This window comes from Stylophora pistillata, chromosome 10 (genome assembly GCF_964205215.1).
Source record: "Stylophora pistillata chromosome 10, jaStyPist1.2, whole genome shotgun sequence".
In the NCBI taxonomy this organism is placed as follows: domain Eukaryota; kingdom Metazoa; phylum Cnidaria; class Anthozoa; order Scleractinia; family Pocilloporidae; genus Stylophora; species Stylophora pistillata.
This window is the reverse complement of record NC_142528.1, coordinates 22,959,779-22,976,000: the sequence shown is the minus strand read 5'-3', so window position 1 is coordinate 22,976,000 and position 16,222 is coordinate 22,959,779. Positions and strand designations below refer to the sequence as shown.

The 16,222-nt window shown below is 38.7% G+C and overlaps 2 protein-coding genes across 2 annotated transcripts; one reads left to right on the top strand and one right to left on the bottom strand.

Moving 5' to 3' along the window:
* Window positions 1–2,160: 2,160 nt before the first annotated feature.
* LOC111330267 (adenosine receptor A3-like) lies at window positions 2,161–5,271 on the bottom strand. The gene is made up of 2 exons (XM_022935095.2): window positions 5,177–5,271; window positions 2,161–3,363 (listed from the first exon to the last, which is right to left on the bottom strand). The coding sequence occupies exon 2, from the start codon at window positions 3,335–3,337 to the stop codon at window positions 2,291–2,293; it is 1,047 nt and encodes a 348-aa protein (XP_022790830.2). The 5' UTR covers window positions 3,338–3,363; window positions 5,177–5,271; the 3' UTR covers window positions 2,161–2,290.
* LOC111330266 (somatostatin receptor type 5-like) lies at window positions 5,076–6,077 on the top strand. Its single transcript, XM_022935094.2, has one exon. It carries the CDS (start codon window positions 5,076–5,078, stop codon window positions 6,075–6,077), a length of 1,002 nt encoding a protein of 333 aa, XP_022790829.2.
* Window positions 6,078–16,222: the final 10,145 nt, after the last annotated feature.

Below are 16,222 nucleotides of genomic sequence, written 5' to 3'. Positions count from 1 at the left end.
TTCCCTCCCCCCCCCCATCCGTAATGACTAGTCCCTTTTGAGGCTAACGGCACTGTCTGAATGTAAGCGTTGTGTGTACGATTATGCATTAAGAGAAAGTTGAAAACTTTGTTTGGATAAAACCATTTCCGTTATTCAGTTAGGAATTGCCACTTTTTCACTTGGCGCCATTGTGAGCGAAAATCAAATTACTCATCTTCCACAGCTATTAGAGTTCATGTAACTTAGAACTATTTCTAACTGAGCGAAGATCGAAATATCCTTTCAGTGTGACGAGGAAGTATTTATTGAATTTTGATAAATGCACATAACTTTGCTATTTAAAAATGCAGCTTTGTCTTGTTAAGTTTCCCACTCAAAAACTTAAAAAAAAAATCTTGTTCATGCCAAATTTTCTTAAAGGATTTAAAGACAGTCCTAATTTCCAGTTTAACAAGGTGATGAAAAACCGTTAATGACCTTTGCTTCTTAAATACGAAGACATTGAGGCTTTACAAGCGAACTTATCACATATCATAACTCGTTTTTGTTGACTTACAGAACTTTAGTTGGGCGATGACAACTTGTTTATAACAGTGTATTTGACCAATAAACAAGGGTCAAAAATCATTCCATTACCGTTTTAAGTTTTTCTGTTTAATTAGTCGTTCATTCGCCGTTTCATGCTTGTCCTTGACCCTTCACACCGTAAAATCAACATGCACACTCTCCATACTGTTCTCCAGATATTCCCTGAGGTGCTGACAAGGAGAATTTGTTTAACAATAAAGAGCTTAATTTCATGACCTTAATTTTGCGATTCAGGAGTGACATTGTTAGAAAAAAATTAGATGCAAACCACTCTAAGGGGTCCAGGGGTTAATTAATCAATTAATTAATTCTCCATGCTAGGAGTTTAAGTTTAATTCATTCGCCACAGGAATGGCAGGAGAAAGGAACAGAACTTTCGTTCCAATTGACACCTAACCCCTTTTTTACCCACCCATCCCACCCCGAGGAGGACATCCATCACACAGTAATCTCATATGTGGGAAATTAACGTCTCCTACCCCAACCCTGCAGGAGACGAGACTTCCATTTATCGTCCCTATCCGAAAAGACTAGAAAGTCTAACCATTTGAAGATATCATTACAAAGGCAGCACTTTCTTCTCAGTTAATTAAAGACACTGAGTGTTGGTCCGGCCGGATTTGAACTCACGACCTCCCCGCACAACAGTCCGGCGCTCTACCAGTTGAGCTAAGCGGGAGGAACGTAACAAGGCTTTTGTGCATTATCTTGCAGTTGAATTTTCACGCTAAGCCTTTCACCCTTAATTCTTTTCTGCCATAAAATCTACTTAAACATCAGCATGCATTTTCTCCATTTTGTTCTTCATACATTTCCTTTGGTGCTGACAAGGAGAATTTCTTTAACAATCGAGAGATTTTTTAGTTGGTGATCATTTCCAATATTCTCCTGACCTTAATGTTTGATTTAGGGGTGATATTCGAAGGAGAAATTAGATACTAATCATTCTAAGAGGCCAAAAAGTTTAACACAAGCCATAGGAAAAAGTTTCAGGGTGATGAGAAATCTCGGTCCCAATTCCCCTCTTCTTCGATTTTATAGTTTTAATTTCGTTTTATAGGAAAATTTATTACTTGACGAGGAAATTCGCATTCAATTGCACGCGAAAACGATACCGCACGAATCGCGAAGCGATGGGTGCGATATCGGTTTTCAAGTGCAATTTAACGTGGAACTAACGAGTCAAGTAATAGACTTTCCGTGACTCGCATAATTGAATCAGAAAACAAGAAAAAAAAAAAGGAAAACAGCATTACTTATAGTTTTTATGTATATGTAGATGCGAAACAATAACACTTAGCCTCGTTTTCAACTCGCAATTCCACGCTAAATACCTCGCTTCGTTAACCAATCAGAATGCGAGATTTAATTCAATACTGCGATTCTAAAATGAATCAGGGAACACTTATGAATAGATACGTCCATTATAATCGATCTCCGGATGATCATTCTACAGGACTTCACCCTTTACCTCCTGCCATCAATGTCCATATTCTCAATGCTAATTTCTATATAGGCCAACGGAACTGACAAGAAGAATTTGTTTCACAATCAGGAGCTTCTTTAGTTTGCGATCATGTTCGTTGTCCACCTGATACTGACGTGTCAGCAGTGATTCTGTAAGGAGAAATTCCATGCAAGTCGCTCTCAGGGATTAAAGAGAGGTCGATTAATACATTTATATATTCATTTCACACGAACAAGTGTACATAGACTAAGTCTACAGTCTGTTCATACGAGGGGGGGGGGGACGGGGGGAGATAGTCACTGGCCATGGATTATTGACTCTTGAGATTCTGGAACTACGAACACTCAATTCTCGGGTGGAACCAGCAGATTTCTTGAGACACAAAGCAGCTAACAGGCCTTCCTTAAACTCGGGGATTTTGAGCACGTACAGGACAGGATTTAACAGGGAATTAGCAAAATGGAGGAACTTGGTCACATAAAACAGTTGAATACGAGAGACTGAAGGATTTATTCGCATAGTGCTGATGACCAAATTTGCAATGACAAAGGGAAGCCAAGCCGCCAGGGAAACAGCTGTCACAAGGAGACAAATGCGGGATAAAGAAGATTCCTTCTCGAGGATTCGATGTTGGTCATTTTTTTGGACGTCCCGCACTTTCCTCAAGATGACTAAGTACGAAATGCAGATCACGAGCAACAGCGTAGAGAAGAATGGTATCCACATGAACAGAAGGGTAGCCTGTCGAGACCGGGAGCGGAAGACCTTGGGATACTTCAGTACCATTACATGAAATAATGGGATAAAGATCGCGGCGATCCAAGCGGTAACAACGAAGAGTATATAGCAACCAGACTTAAGGGCGCGGTAATTGAACGGACGTAAAGTCGCATAGAGCCTTTCCAACGCAATCATAGCGAGGAACGTAATCGATGCAAATCCAGCAAACATGTCGAAAAACAGGGCAGTGTCGAAAAGGTTTATTCTTGAGCTCCATAGTTGCTGAGAGTCGCCAAATAAGAGAACGAACATCGGTATGGCCAGAGCACCGACCAGGGTGTCAGAGATGGTCAAGTTGATCATCAGATAGTATCTTCCCCGGCGAAGTTTTCTCTTTCCGAGAAACACAAAGGTCGTGAGGAGGTTTGCGACTATAATCAGGAAAGCTTCAAGAATGAAGAGAGAACACCAAAGTATTGCATTGGATTTCTTCATGGCGCCAGTTTGTTGGCCGAAGTCAGTTGAGCTGAAGTTTTCCAAGTGAATGTAACAGTCTTCTACAGATTTATTCAGTCTCATCTTCGGTTTTTTTTTCTTCTGAAGATCTGCAGCAGAGGGAATAATTAAACTTTAAAATTCAAGAAAAGCAATGACATTAGATTCAAATATTTGTAGCCTTAGAGCTCACACTAAAATTGATAAAAATCGCAGTAAATCTTAGAGACATCCCTTTATTAATAAGGACAAGTAGTAGCCACTGAAAGAAGAAAATAAAACGATTTGAAATTTCAAACTTACCGCGGCTAAAACGTCTGTAATTTGACGAAAGACCTCAAAACTCTTTGCCTACTTGTCGATCATCTGACTGTCAAATCAACGCGATATCTTCTTCTTGTATCTCAGAATAAAAATGAAGACTTCGCGTATGCAGAAAGAAAAGTGCTCTAGTTTTAACTTCTAACTTGCGAATTTCGTGGCTCTGAAGAAACCAACAAGTATTGGGTACCGTTATTTAGTCACAAAAAAACTAGCACATTCTTAAGTAACGTGCGGGCCGATGTCTTGCATGTGTTGGCATATTCATACCTGCAAATAATGTTAAAGATGTACTTTGACACTTGTGGGTATGGCGAACTTAATTGCCACACTGTACTATAATAATTGAACAATGGCGAAAGCCAGCGTGGTAATGTAACCTTGCATCTGATGCACAACACGTTTTATAAATGCATTTTTCTTAAGCAATCGGTTGCAATGTGATTGGTTGAGGCACAGTGACCAAGAAACCGTTAGACGATGTTGTTTGATCAAAACAAATTTTAAGCTAAGAGCACGAGAGAAATATCGAAATCAGTGTCATTACCACTTCCTTTTAAACATCCGTTCAAGGTAAGTCTACTACTCGAATTCGTCCTTTCTTCTCCATAATGTGGCAATGATTTGTGATAAAGAAGATTCGTCGGGTTGACTTACTACGCATTAATGCATGGAAATGGTCCGATCCTTTCTTAGGCAGAGTTTTTGCACTCAATTGAATCGATGCAATGGTTAGATACCTTTTCAAAGTTGCGTGGCGTTGTTGTTTTCAAGTTCCGTCGGCGTACTTCAATGTAACCTTGAAGTCATGACGGAAACTGGCATATAAACTGAAGCACCGTGAAACTACTAATCGAGTGCTTCATTCAGTCGATGAATAAAGGACATGCAATAGTCGAAAACTGGGCAAGATTTCCGTAGAACCCCATACTTCATTATGCATACAATTCTTGGATAAGAGAAAGCAGAGGCAAAAAAACAGATTACCTTTGGGATTACGGCTTTGTTTTTAGTTGGTATGGGGTTACACGGAAATCTTTCCGAAAACTGCTACCGGTTTCGAGCGTTTCCTTAGTACAGCAGCGAGTGTGAAAACGTATTTCAATTAATCCCTTGCATGACATTTTTAACTCGTGGGACGTGAAAAGCAGAGACGAGTTTTTGTGCAGAATCCGTTATGCAAATGATCACTGACTTCCTAAATTGTGGACAAAGATCATCGCGCTACAATGAAAATATTATTGAACGACTTTGAGGCAAAAAGTGACATAGGAATGGAAAACAGTAAAATTGGGCGAAGCAGGAAAAAGTAAAAAAAACTTGAGAAAGTCACGAAACAAGAAACAAAAACATTCTTTCCTCTTTCATGAAGCTTTTGAGAAAAGATGTTAAGGGAAGGAATCACATGGGTAGAAAACTGTTGCTACACCTGAGAGGTCTTCATGTATGTTCCGGCCTTAACAAATTTTTTTTAACTTCATTCTTCCTTTCTCCAAAGATCATGTCTGAACAGAACATGAAAAACATAACCCTGGAGGAAACGGCAAAAACTGATAACGAAAATGCTACCATTTCTGCCCCACTTATGAAAGATAAACCCACCGCTATATTTTGGTGTTCTTTCTTCATTCTTGAAGCCTTAGTGATAACAGTCGGAAACCTCCTTACAACCGTTGTGTTTCTCCGGACCAGAAAACTTCGCAAGAGACGATACTATCTAATGATCAACTTGGCCATCTCTGACATGTTAGTCGGTGCTCTGGCCATACCGATGTTCGTTGTGGCGTATGGCGAGTCTCAGCAACTATGGAACATAAATCCTCAAAGATCTGTTCCTGTTGAAGTCAATATGTTTTTCGACATGTTTGCAGGATTTGCCTCTATTGCTTTTCTCGCAATGATTGCGTTGGAGCGACTCTACGCAACGTTGCGACCGTTCAACTATCGTGCCCTCAAGTCAGGCTGGTACATTCTCTTCACAGCCACCGCTTGGATGACCGCGGGCTCCGTCCCCACATTTCACATAATGGCCATAAAGTTTCCTACAGCTTTCCACTCCTCGACTCCAAAGGCTCTCGTTATCTCAATGTGGGTTCCATTCCTCTCCGCGCTGCTGCTTCTGATCTGCGCTTCATATATTGTAATCTGGAGGAAAGTGCAAGACATCCGCAAAAGTGTCGGAAAACGAGACATCGAGAAGGAATCTTATTTATCCCGCATTTGTCTTCTTGTCACAGCTGTTTCCCTAGTTACCTGGCTTCCCTTTGTCATTGCTAATCTGATATTTAGTATGCAGTCAGTGAAACGCTTTAAATCCTTCATGCAGCTGTTTTATGCAACAAAGTTTCTCCACTTCGCCAATTCATTTTTGAATCCTGTGTTATACGTGCTCAAAATCCCTGAGTTTAAGGAACGCCTGTCAAATCTTTGCCGCAAAAAACCTCCCATTCCGGCGCATGATCTCAGAGTTCGTCTATCCAGATCTATGATATCACTGAAATGACGAAATATTTGTGTAAGGCTGGGAGTAGGGGAGGAGGGAGGGGGAGGGAGAGGAAGGAATAGGAGGGGGAGGGAGGGGAAGGAATAGGAGGGGGGAAGGAGAGGATGGAACAGGAGGGGGAGAGTCGGTTTAAGTATCGATAGATTTCTACGATAAAACAATCTGTGATGTGATCTTAAGTGGTTATAGCTCTAATAGTAATAAGGGGTTCTGCGGCCAATGGTGAGATGACCTCACAGGCTCACCCCGTGATATCTTCACATGTTAACGTATAGATTGATTTGAAACAAGAATTTATGATTGCGTTCTTGTAATAAGATTTCAGTGTACACAGTATTAAAAGATTTTTTTCGCCCATTGAGACATCGTGTATACTTAGTGACGTGTCATAATAGCACCTGCAGATGTTTCTTGGTCAATAAAAATTCAAGTTCATCAAGTTACTTGTTTGATTGTTCTTTCATTTACGTTGTACATTGAAAGCAGTTTGATTCAATATGGAAAAGAAGGTTGTAAGCGCTAAAATTCCTAATAGATTTTACAGAATTCACGTACGCCAAATGCTAAATCATTCTAATGGTTCATTATAGGAGCTGGTGAGATTAGGACCGTCCAGTCCAAAAACTCGCCAAGATAGCAATAAAAACCCAATGAAGTTTTTTCGTGGGGACCTCGTTGCTAAAATCTAACGGGCGCGCGTAGAATTTCCGGTGTATGATCGCCAAGAAAATTTCTGACCTCCTAACGTTTTTTTTCTTGCAGTTAGCATGAAGGAACGGTTAATATACAACAAATTAACAGGACTGACGAAAACAATAGTTTTGTGGGGGATGCCTTTTAATCAGAAGGATTAGATACAGATACAGTGCATTGTCATTTTCATTGGAAAAAATTCTCACCGAGAGGATATCAATGTTTTTATTAAAAACTGGAAACCACGTCACAAACTGAAAACGTCGCAAACCGCGTCATCAACGGGAACGTGGATACTACAAAATACCTGTTCGGCTGAGTCGTTTCCCTAGATCTGTGCGTGGGCACGGTCAACGCAAAAGAATGATACCACTTAAGTTTTATGAAGCCTTGGTCACAAACGTAGTCAGGCGAAGGGGTTTCCAAATATGGCCGGGGACGTTTCTGATTGGTCTAAATTCTCGCATATTTTCCAATACATTTCATGTTGTAGCACGTGCAATGTTATTCTGAAATAGCAATCCTGTTGATTCTTGACATAATCCGCAGCCTCTTTTCATTCGCAAGTTTTGAGAGGTATTTTTAACAGACAAACCAGTGGTTCAACAAAACCATCCGTTATCTCTGCTTCAAGGTAAGTTACCCAATCACTAAATCGAAGTCTTTTAACGACGAACCATAATCAACCAAGTTTCATTTAACAAAACCAAAAGCATGAAGCTCAGAAACAGTTATCTATTCGATTCAAATCTAAATCCGTTGAGAAATGAAAAAAAATGAATTGCTAGTTAAATTTCAATACGATTTTCATCGGTCATAATTAAAGTAGAAATTAATCATAGAATCATGATGATATGGGTTTTCTCGCCTTTGAGATAGAGGTTAGGGAATCATCAATGTTGTTAGATCGTGGGAATTGACATTTTGATTCCCTTTCGCAAACACAGAATTATCTCTTTGAAGTTAGGATTCATTCTTTCGCAGAATTAAAGCCGGGTTATTAACTTAGCTGACCAAGGCTTTAATTTGTTTCATGGACTTATCAGCCATTCTGAAAGTTAGATTTTGCATTAAGGTATCATAGACGAGAGCCGGGCCATTTTCTCATGAACTTAATCGTCTGTTTTCTCAACACTCTCCTTCGTTAAAGCTTAAACATTTTTCTATTCAGTATGACGAGAAATGATTGCAAAATCCGGTAAAAATCACGTTTTATTCACATTGGTGATAACATGTAATACCAAAATGATTACATGTCGATGAACAATCGGTCTCGGGAACAATAAGGAGTTTTAAGAGCCTGTCTGGAAGATCCATTTTTGAAATTAAGTTTGCGACGCCCTACTGAGTTTAATCAAGTACAGTCGTAAGTTGCTGTCGTCGCCGGTTTGCCGCCTTCGACGACTCGTCATAACCAAAACCCGGCTCTCCTATTATTACAAAATGAAGTGATTGCACCAGTGGAAGGCTTTTTTGGGATTGTAATTCCCTACATCTGCTTCTCAGTGCTGAATACGTTTCTTTTCCTCCATTCCTTACATGGGGAGGTCGCTAAAAATTATTTCAGACTACAACTTTTTAAACGATAACACATTCTTCTGAGGTGTTTTATAATGATGTATTACTTTGATTTTTGTTTATTATTGCTATTGTTAGTTGAAAATCAATCACCTGTTAAGTGGAGATTTTGCTTAATTTTTTTTCTTCTACTTCTTCAAATACTACTGATCACTCTGATCGCGGTGTAAAGCCACTAGAAGAAATCTTGCGTGTTGAAAGTAAGATGTCTTAAGGTGTTGCTTTTAAACACGTTTAATTCATCATATATGTTGTGGCTGAAGTGGTATCAAAAAGTTTTATGCCTAATAACGTATGCAAAACTAATTGAATTTTAAATCAAACAGAAATAAAATTTCAAACACGAGACTTGCAAAACAAATCAAACAGAACACTATGCAATTTAGAAACGATAAATTGCCCAGCAATTTAGAAACGAATATATTATACGTCAGGCTAGATAGTAGTTACAGGTTGTTGTGAGCAATGTACTATCCGAAAGAGAAACGAAACAATCATTTTTTATAGATAAAATATCTTATTGGTATATCCTACTGCAATATTGATCAAGTTCTAATGTTCAAATAGGTTGCCTGGTATGGTTAATTACCTAAAATCTTAATGGTGTTTTACCTGGTTTTCGTAGCAAGTCTTTTTGTAAAAGCTTTGCTGAGAAATACTGGTGAGTCAATGCGCTGGTCGAAATATTGGGGTTTCTGTATTTCACATTTCGTGTAAGGAACGCGAAGATTCAAAGATAAATAGAACTTGTTCTACCAATAAAAAGGAAGACGGCGATGTGAGTTTAGTATGAGATAAAATCATAGGAAGAAAGGAAAATACCTTTAAGAGGCAATGAGAACTCGAAGTAAAAACAACCTAAATGCCAAAAGCGCGGGAAAACGCCGCGGCGAGCGACCAAGTCGTGATCGGTTTTTTAGTTTTAGATCTTACTGGTTGAGAGAGTGGCGCGATTTTTCCAGACCAATTACAGAGCAGGTTAAGCAAAACCAATGCAACCTCGGTTTACTTTCGAAACTGAATTGAAAATTACTCTAATCATTTAGACTGATAAAAAAAATGTGGAAAAACAAAACCAAATCAATCTTAGATTCGGTTCCTTTCGACTCTCAATTGATACATTTTTCGGGCTCTTAAATTCAACTGGATTTGTGCGACACCGAGACCGTGAAAAATAAGTATGCATGCATGTGTGATGCCAATTAAATTTGTTTGTTAATCCTGGAAAAAGAATAAGAAAAACAGACGAGATACAGAACACTGCTTTTAAAACTCATTCTCTCTGTACAGAATTAACAATTCGCGTTACTAACAAATGGTTACTTTTAAACTGGTGTCGGGCACCATTGAACCTGGTAACGAGAATGGTTCAAGGGTTAATTCACACAGGCAGTTTATTTTTGGAAAGCAAAGCTTGAGATTGTTTCGAGGCAATACGGCTTTCCAGCAAAACCGAAGGTGTAATTTCTCGCATTTTCTAGACATGGTCAAAACTGGACTGTTCTTTACTTTTTTTTTTCCGTAAAAGTGAACTGCTAACTATGAAAATCTTGAGTTAAATATACCATATGAACAGTCCACTTCAGGGGGCGTGAAATTTTTAATAATTATTATTTTTATTTCTTAAATTTCTATTTCTAGTTTATTTATATATGTAACAATTCTTTTAATTCTTTTTTTAATTTTTTTTTTTTTGCACCCCGCACCCCGCACCCCGCACCCCGCACCCCGCACCCCGCACCCCGCACCCCGCACCCCGCACCCCGCACCCCGCACCCCGCACCCCGCACCCCGCACCCCGCACTCAGTTTTACAACAGTTTTTCTGTTTTAAGTGTTTACTGAGTTTGCTTCAGAATTTACCTTTCATTTCCAGCTTCGCACATTCTATCCGTTTCTATTTATGCTCTCAGTTGCATGTAATAAAATTGATTGATACTTTATTGATAGGTACATAAATTGTAGCTAGCCGCTGTATTTAAAAAAAATCTCATAGAAATCTGATCAGAAATTACGACAAAATTTTAAAAAAATCGTGAGATCTGATTCAAATATTGTTCAAACAAAAATTGACGGTTATCTGCTAGAGTTTACCCAGGAACATGGATGATATATAAAATTTTTTGTGGCCCTGTAAAGTTCAAACTAGACGAAAAAAGTTCTGGGATCGAAATGTTGGAAACTGAGCAAAGGGAGAAGTATATGGCGGAGGCGGTGATTGCTTTCAGGATGTTATAAAAAAGCTCTAACTATTTACGTGCATTCAGTTAGGTTTTAATACGTTTCCTCCATCAAATCGTGAGCTAGGTGGAATATTAACCCAAAAAAAAAGATTTTTTATACAAGAGGAACTATATACCTAATTTAATGTTCTATCCCAAATTGGTGTTATCCGTTTTTCAAGCAATTCGGTCTCTGGTGACTAACAGATAGCTTTTCGTGCGTGTGATTGTTGTTCGTGCACGCATGAAAATATTTTCTCGTGCACGAGACGAGAGTGTGACTAAAGGCCAACGCTACGTCAAGTTTCTGAATACGCGAAGCTTCAAACGAACGCGCGCAAGCAATATTTTTTGTAAAGAAAAGGATCGAACACACAGTTTTCGCCTTTGTTCCTCCAATTTTATCAAAGCAAGAACTTAGGAGCTGTAATTCGGACCGGCTATACTGTATTTGTTCAAAGCTATAAAAGTATATTCGGAAGAAAACACAAGTCCTCTGACGTCACTTGATTCTTTTCATCGTTGTCAGCTGTTCGACGTTAATATTTATTGGAAATCCTCTGTATTGCTGTTTCAGCAATTAGCGTTGAACTTTTGTTCAGACTGCGTTCCCCTATTGGTTACTTCTCAGCCTGAGAGACACCTTGGACGAGGCAATTAATTACAAAAACTCACTTTATGACTTTTCGGGAATATATTGACCTCCAAGACAATCTTTAACCAACTAAAAGATGTCTGGCAAAGATTCTGGATAGGTTTGACGCGCGTCTAGAAACATTTCTACCGGCGGTAAGCTTGGAGAAAAACCAAGAACGGTTACTCGATGTTTTGGACCCGAAATCAGTTCAAACTGTGATTCAAAATTTTACAAAGTGCTTCCTTGTCTTTGGAATAAAAATTCCCGCGCGGCGACGAAGGTGAGTAAAACGGTTCTGCTTATAAACACTATACATTAAGTTAAAATTTGCTTTAAAGTATCTAACCTGCTTAATATTTGATATCGAGTTTCCGCCCAAGAGTGGATTTATAGAGTAAACTAAAGTAATGATTTCACCGTGATCGAAGAAATAATATCATAATTTTTATTTTGCAAGCTGATAAGGCGCGAAACAATGTATTCGAATCCGAATTGCTTATTTGATGGTACTGATAAACTGTTATCCGCGTGAAAAATCTTCATAACAGCTACCAGCATCCGAGCTTACAAGAAATGAGCACATACTGTACCATCTTGTTAAGAGCTCCTGTGGTTGTTTATATCGCAGTATATTTATTAATTAGAAGATATTTTTCACAGTATCTTAACAAAGGCCGTGCGATGGAAAATTATACTATTTAGCAAATGTTCAAAACAATTTTTTAAGTGAATTTAAAGTTAACTGATTTTAGATGGTCTGAGGTCGTGTCAGATCAGAAGTGAATTAATTAGAGTACGCTCTCTACTTTTACCATCTCGGACAGGTGAATACATTTCTTTTCGAATGAGGTTACATTGAGAAAGACAAATACTGTTCTACAGCATTAAAAATATATATATAAAATTAGGGATTGGACTTTGCTCACAGCTAAAAAAATGACATTTTAAGCCAAGACTTTCTCAACAAATTAAAGTTTCTAGTTCTTCAGAAATGATTGGTATAACATTCTATCATTAATTTAGCCTATCGTTTTCGCATTTTGAATTCACGTTGTAGTGGACATGCGACACGGGAAATTTCAAATGCACATACATACTTCATTATTTTTCTATCTATGGTATATGCTTGAAGAGCAAAGTGGAAATGTTTACCTGACAATTTATTAATTCATAGTCCTTTGTACGTGCTATCGAGTTGATAACTTAGCAGCGAATAAACGCATTTAAGATGTCCACTGAAAATAATTAAAATCCTTTAGTTTGTAGGTTTTTTATCTTCAGTTTATCGAAAACAAAACGTTACTCAGATTAGACCGGAAGACATCGCAATATTTGGTAACTTAAGTTAAGCTTACTCCTAATTTATTCCTTCGTATAAAAACATTGTCTTCTCGAGGTAATGGGTTTCCTTTCCAAACGATTTTTGATTTTCCATAATTGTCGGTGCATCACAGTCAGTATAGGACCTGTTTCTGTTTTTTTAACCAACCACGGTGAATGCAACTATAGTTGTCATAGTAGACTGCATTTTGAATTAAAAAAGTTTGTCCGATTGCTCTAACTATCCGGCGTCGTTGAACCAAGCCAATAGGCGAGTTTTTTAGTTGTGACTAAATTAAATCGTCACTAAGAGGGGGGGGGGGGGAATTTCTCTATATCCGATCGACGATCGTGACAACTTTTTGATTATTCCGGGAAGATTTGTAAATGTCGTTTTGGTTTCTAGGTTTCTTTTTCTTTTGAAGAATAGGTGTAACCAGCTTAGAGTTAAAACTGACTGAAAATATGTTTAGATCGTCATGCAACAGTCGTGAATAATTGTTTCAGGGTACACGTAAATGAATGAATTTTCTTTCAATATACATACTTAGCGAAGGGATTAGCGAACTCTGTAACGGCTGCAACGATTGGTGTTTTATCAAGAGCTAACATGGTCGTTTAGCTAGCTTGAGGATTTCCTTTTCAAAACATGCTTTATCCGTCATATATTATTTTGATTCTCAGCCAGGCACTTCTTTGAAGATCGTTTGTACCGGTAGATCGCAAAAGAAAGCTCAAAGCTGTGAAACCATTCAAATTGAAAAGTAGGTCAATAAATCAGCTTATCAAGTTCTCTGAAGAGCGACTTGTTACATCCTAAGGGGAGGAAAGAGAGAAAAATTACTACGTTCAAAAAATGGACGAACCGACATATCAGCTGCAAAAGTAATTAGCTCATAGGAAGTTTCCAATTGTGAGAAAACTGAAATACATTATCATTAATTCATTAGTATATTCTTTCAGGATTTCGCATACATCCGCATGTATACCTAGCCTTGTGGCGTTTCGCTAATTTCTTTCAAAGTCACATGGCGCTTTAGAATATCCTTGAAAGGGGAAATTGTCAGCTATTTTTTCCCCAAAGAGGTTAGAAAACTCGTTCGAGCATCGGAACTTTCATTTTGATAATCTTAGACAATCGAACTGTCTTAGTTTTTCTTTCGAAATGTTTAATGATATAGAAAAAAACAATTAAGCGCTCAACACGTCTCTGAAAATGCGAAAGAGCTGACGAGGGCGCAGAAAGTAACATACAGTGCGCCGCGGAAAAAAGCTGGTAAAACAACTAAACGCTTGTTGCACAATAGAGTCAATTCACCTGTAAAATGTGTGTAGTCACTTGCAGCGTGAGGCAAAGGCTCGTGTGGTAAAAAGCACTTTAAATGTGTTTACACGAGAGCATGCTTTAGCTTGTATCTAGGTAACAGAATAATGAAAAAGGCACTCTTGACAACCGAATTTTGCAAATTCGCGCAATCTAATTGGTCAAGTATTTATCGTTATCATAGGTTACTGTACTGCTAAAATCGAAGGTGATGTTATGCGCTACACGTTTTAGGACGTCGAGAGAACGAAAGAAAAATTTGTAAACCTACTCGTCTTGATTTGCAAGCTTTTCACTGGCCGGAATACAAAAAGCCAATGGAGCGATAGGAAGTGCGGTATATTCGTAAACAAATCTAGGTGAATATTCTGCTGACACTTCTCTAAGAAAAGACAACCTCTTTGTTTGAATCAAAACATTGAACATATGAAAACGAACGCCACATGGAAACATGGACGCTTTGCGCTGCGAAATTCACTTTAGCCTCTGATATCCATGAGCCATAAGGCTCGCCGCAGTAACCTCTGCTAAAAATCAGCCTCTCTAATATGAGGGTCTTAATGAGGTTTAACCTTCAGCAGTCAAATTTAACCTGCAAATTGCAAATTTTTACTGTCAATTGTCAAAAAAGCAGCTCAGTTCTAACCGTCGCACGCTTTTAAGGCCTTTCAGATCTCTCGACCTTTTTCAACCGCCTTACCGTAAGCAATTTTAGATATTGAAGATTCTTTGGACTTGTAAACTAGTCTCTTAGTTTCAAATATACTCATTTTAAGCCATTTTCATCGATGTTTGCCTTAACTGACGATTTGAAAATATTTTATGTTAAATTAATATTGTGATCAAAAACAGCATTGTTCATTAACACTGATTGGTTCTGATCACACCATGCGGAGCCATTCCCACCGTTCGACTTAATTGCCTCTGAGAACAATTCGAGATCGTATCGAGCGTCCTGAAAACCTTCGTTAACTTTTATCTTAAAGTGGAAGAACACTTACGATACCACGACAGGATCTTTGTAAGTTTTCGACAACCGGAGTACTGATTTACTCAGCATTAACGACTTTGTTGCAGAATCCGGCTCGTTTCACTTGAACTCAAGTTGTATTTTTTGTCGCGCTTCGTAATAGTCGTTGCAGTTTAGTTTTAATAATACTTGTCGTACTTTGTAATAACACTTTTCGTACTTTATAATAACACTTGTCGTACTCTGTAATAACACTTGTCACGTACTTTGTAATAACACTTGTCGTGCTTTGTAACAATATTTGTCGTACTTTGTAATAACATTTGTTACGTACTTCGTAATAACAGTTGTCGTACTTTGTAATAACACTTGTCGTGCTTTGTAATAGCACTTGTCGTACTTTGTAGATAGAAAGGACGCTGTCGCTCTATGGAATAACAGACCGTCACACTTTATAATAACAGTAAAAACAACTGTCACAATTTGTTAATAAACTTGATCGAAAGGATGGGGGGGGGAGGGGGGAGACGGGGGAGACGCAGATAAACCCACTAATCAAACAACAAACATATGAAATACATATATGTGAACTGCGGTTATGAAACGTATATGTGCACGATCCTTCGCAGTAAAGCACTATTTAAGCAATAGTGAAAATCAGACCTGAAAAAAATTTCAGGCCTGTACGGGATTCGAACCACTGACCTCTGCGATACTAGTGCACTAGTATGGCAGAGGTCAGTGGTTCGAATCCCGTACAGGCCTGAATTTTTTTCAGGTCTGATTTTCACTATTGCTTAAACCCACTAATACCCGCATCATGGTTGCCAACGATAATGATTGTAATAATTACAAAGCGAGTGCTTGTGTTCGTGTACGGTAAATCCCTGTGGCTTCAAGTTCGTTCGCGCTTTGAACATACTATGCCTAGAACAAGAATAGTCATAACTGCAAAGGTCTGCTAATGTCGAAGAAAGATCTTTTTTCGTGTTTTCACGATCGTGAGTCTCCATGATGGAATCGAACCTAAGATCTCCGGATCCGCGCTCTGACGCTTCTTTACCACTGAGCCGCAGAGACCCAACAGAAGGTTCATATTAGCAAGTTCTGGGTTCAGATAAGACAAACGTTCCGCAATACCGCGATGCTGGTAATGTCATTTGCGCCTCTGATACCGAGAATCAAACTGTTATAGAATAGAATAGAATATAGTTTATATCTGACCACTTGCAGCCCAGAGGCTGAATTACGGGTGCAGTGTAAGGTCGAGAACAGACGTCAGCATATCAGGCGCCTCTGGCAGCTGCTTCAGTCCATCGATCTCACCTTCCCACCCATCCTACCCGAGGGGAGGACATCCATCGCACAGTAATCTCGTGCGTGGGAAATTAACGTCTCCTAC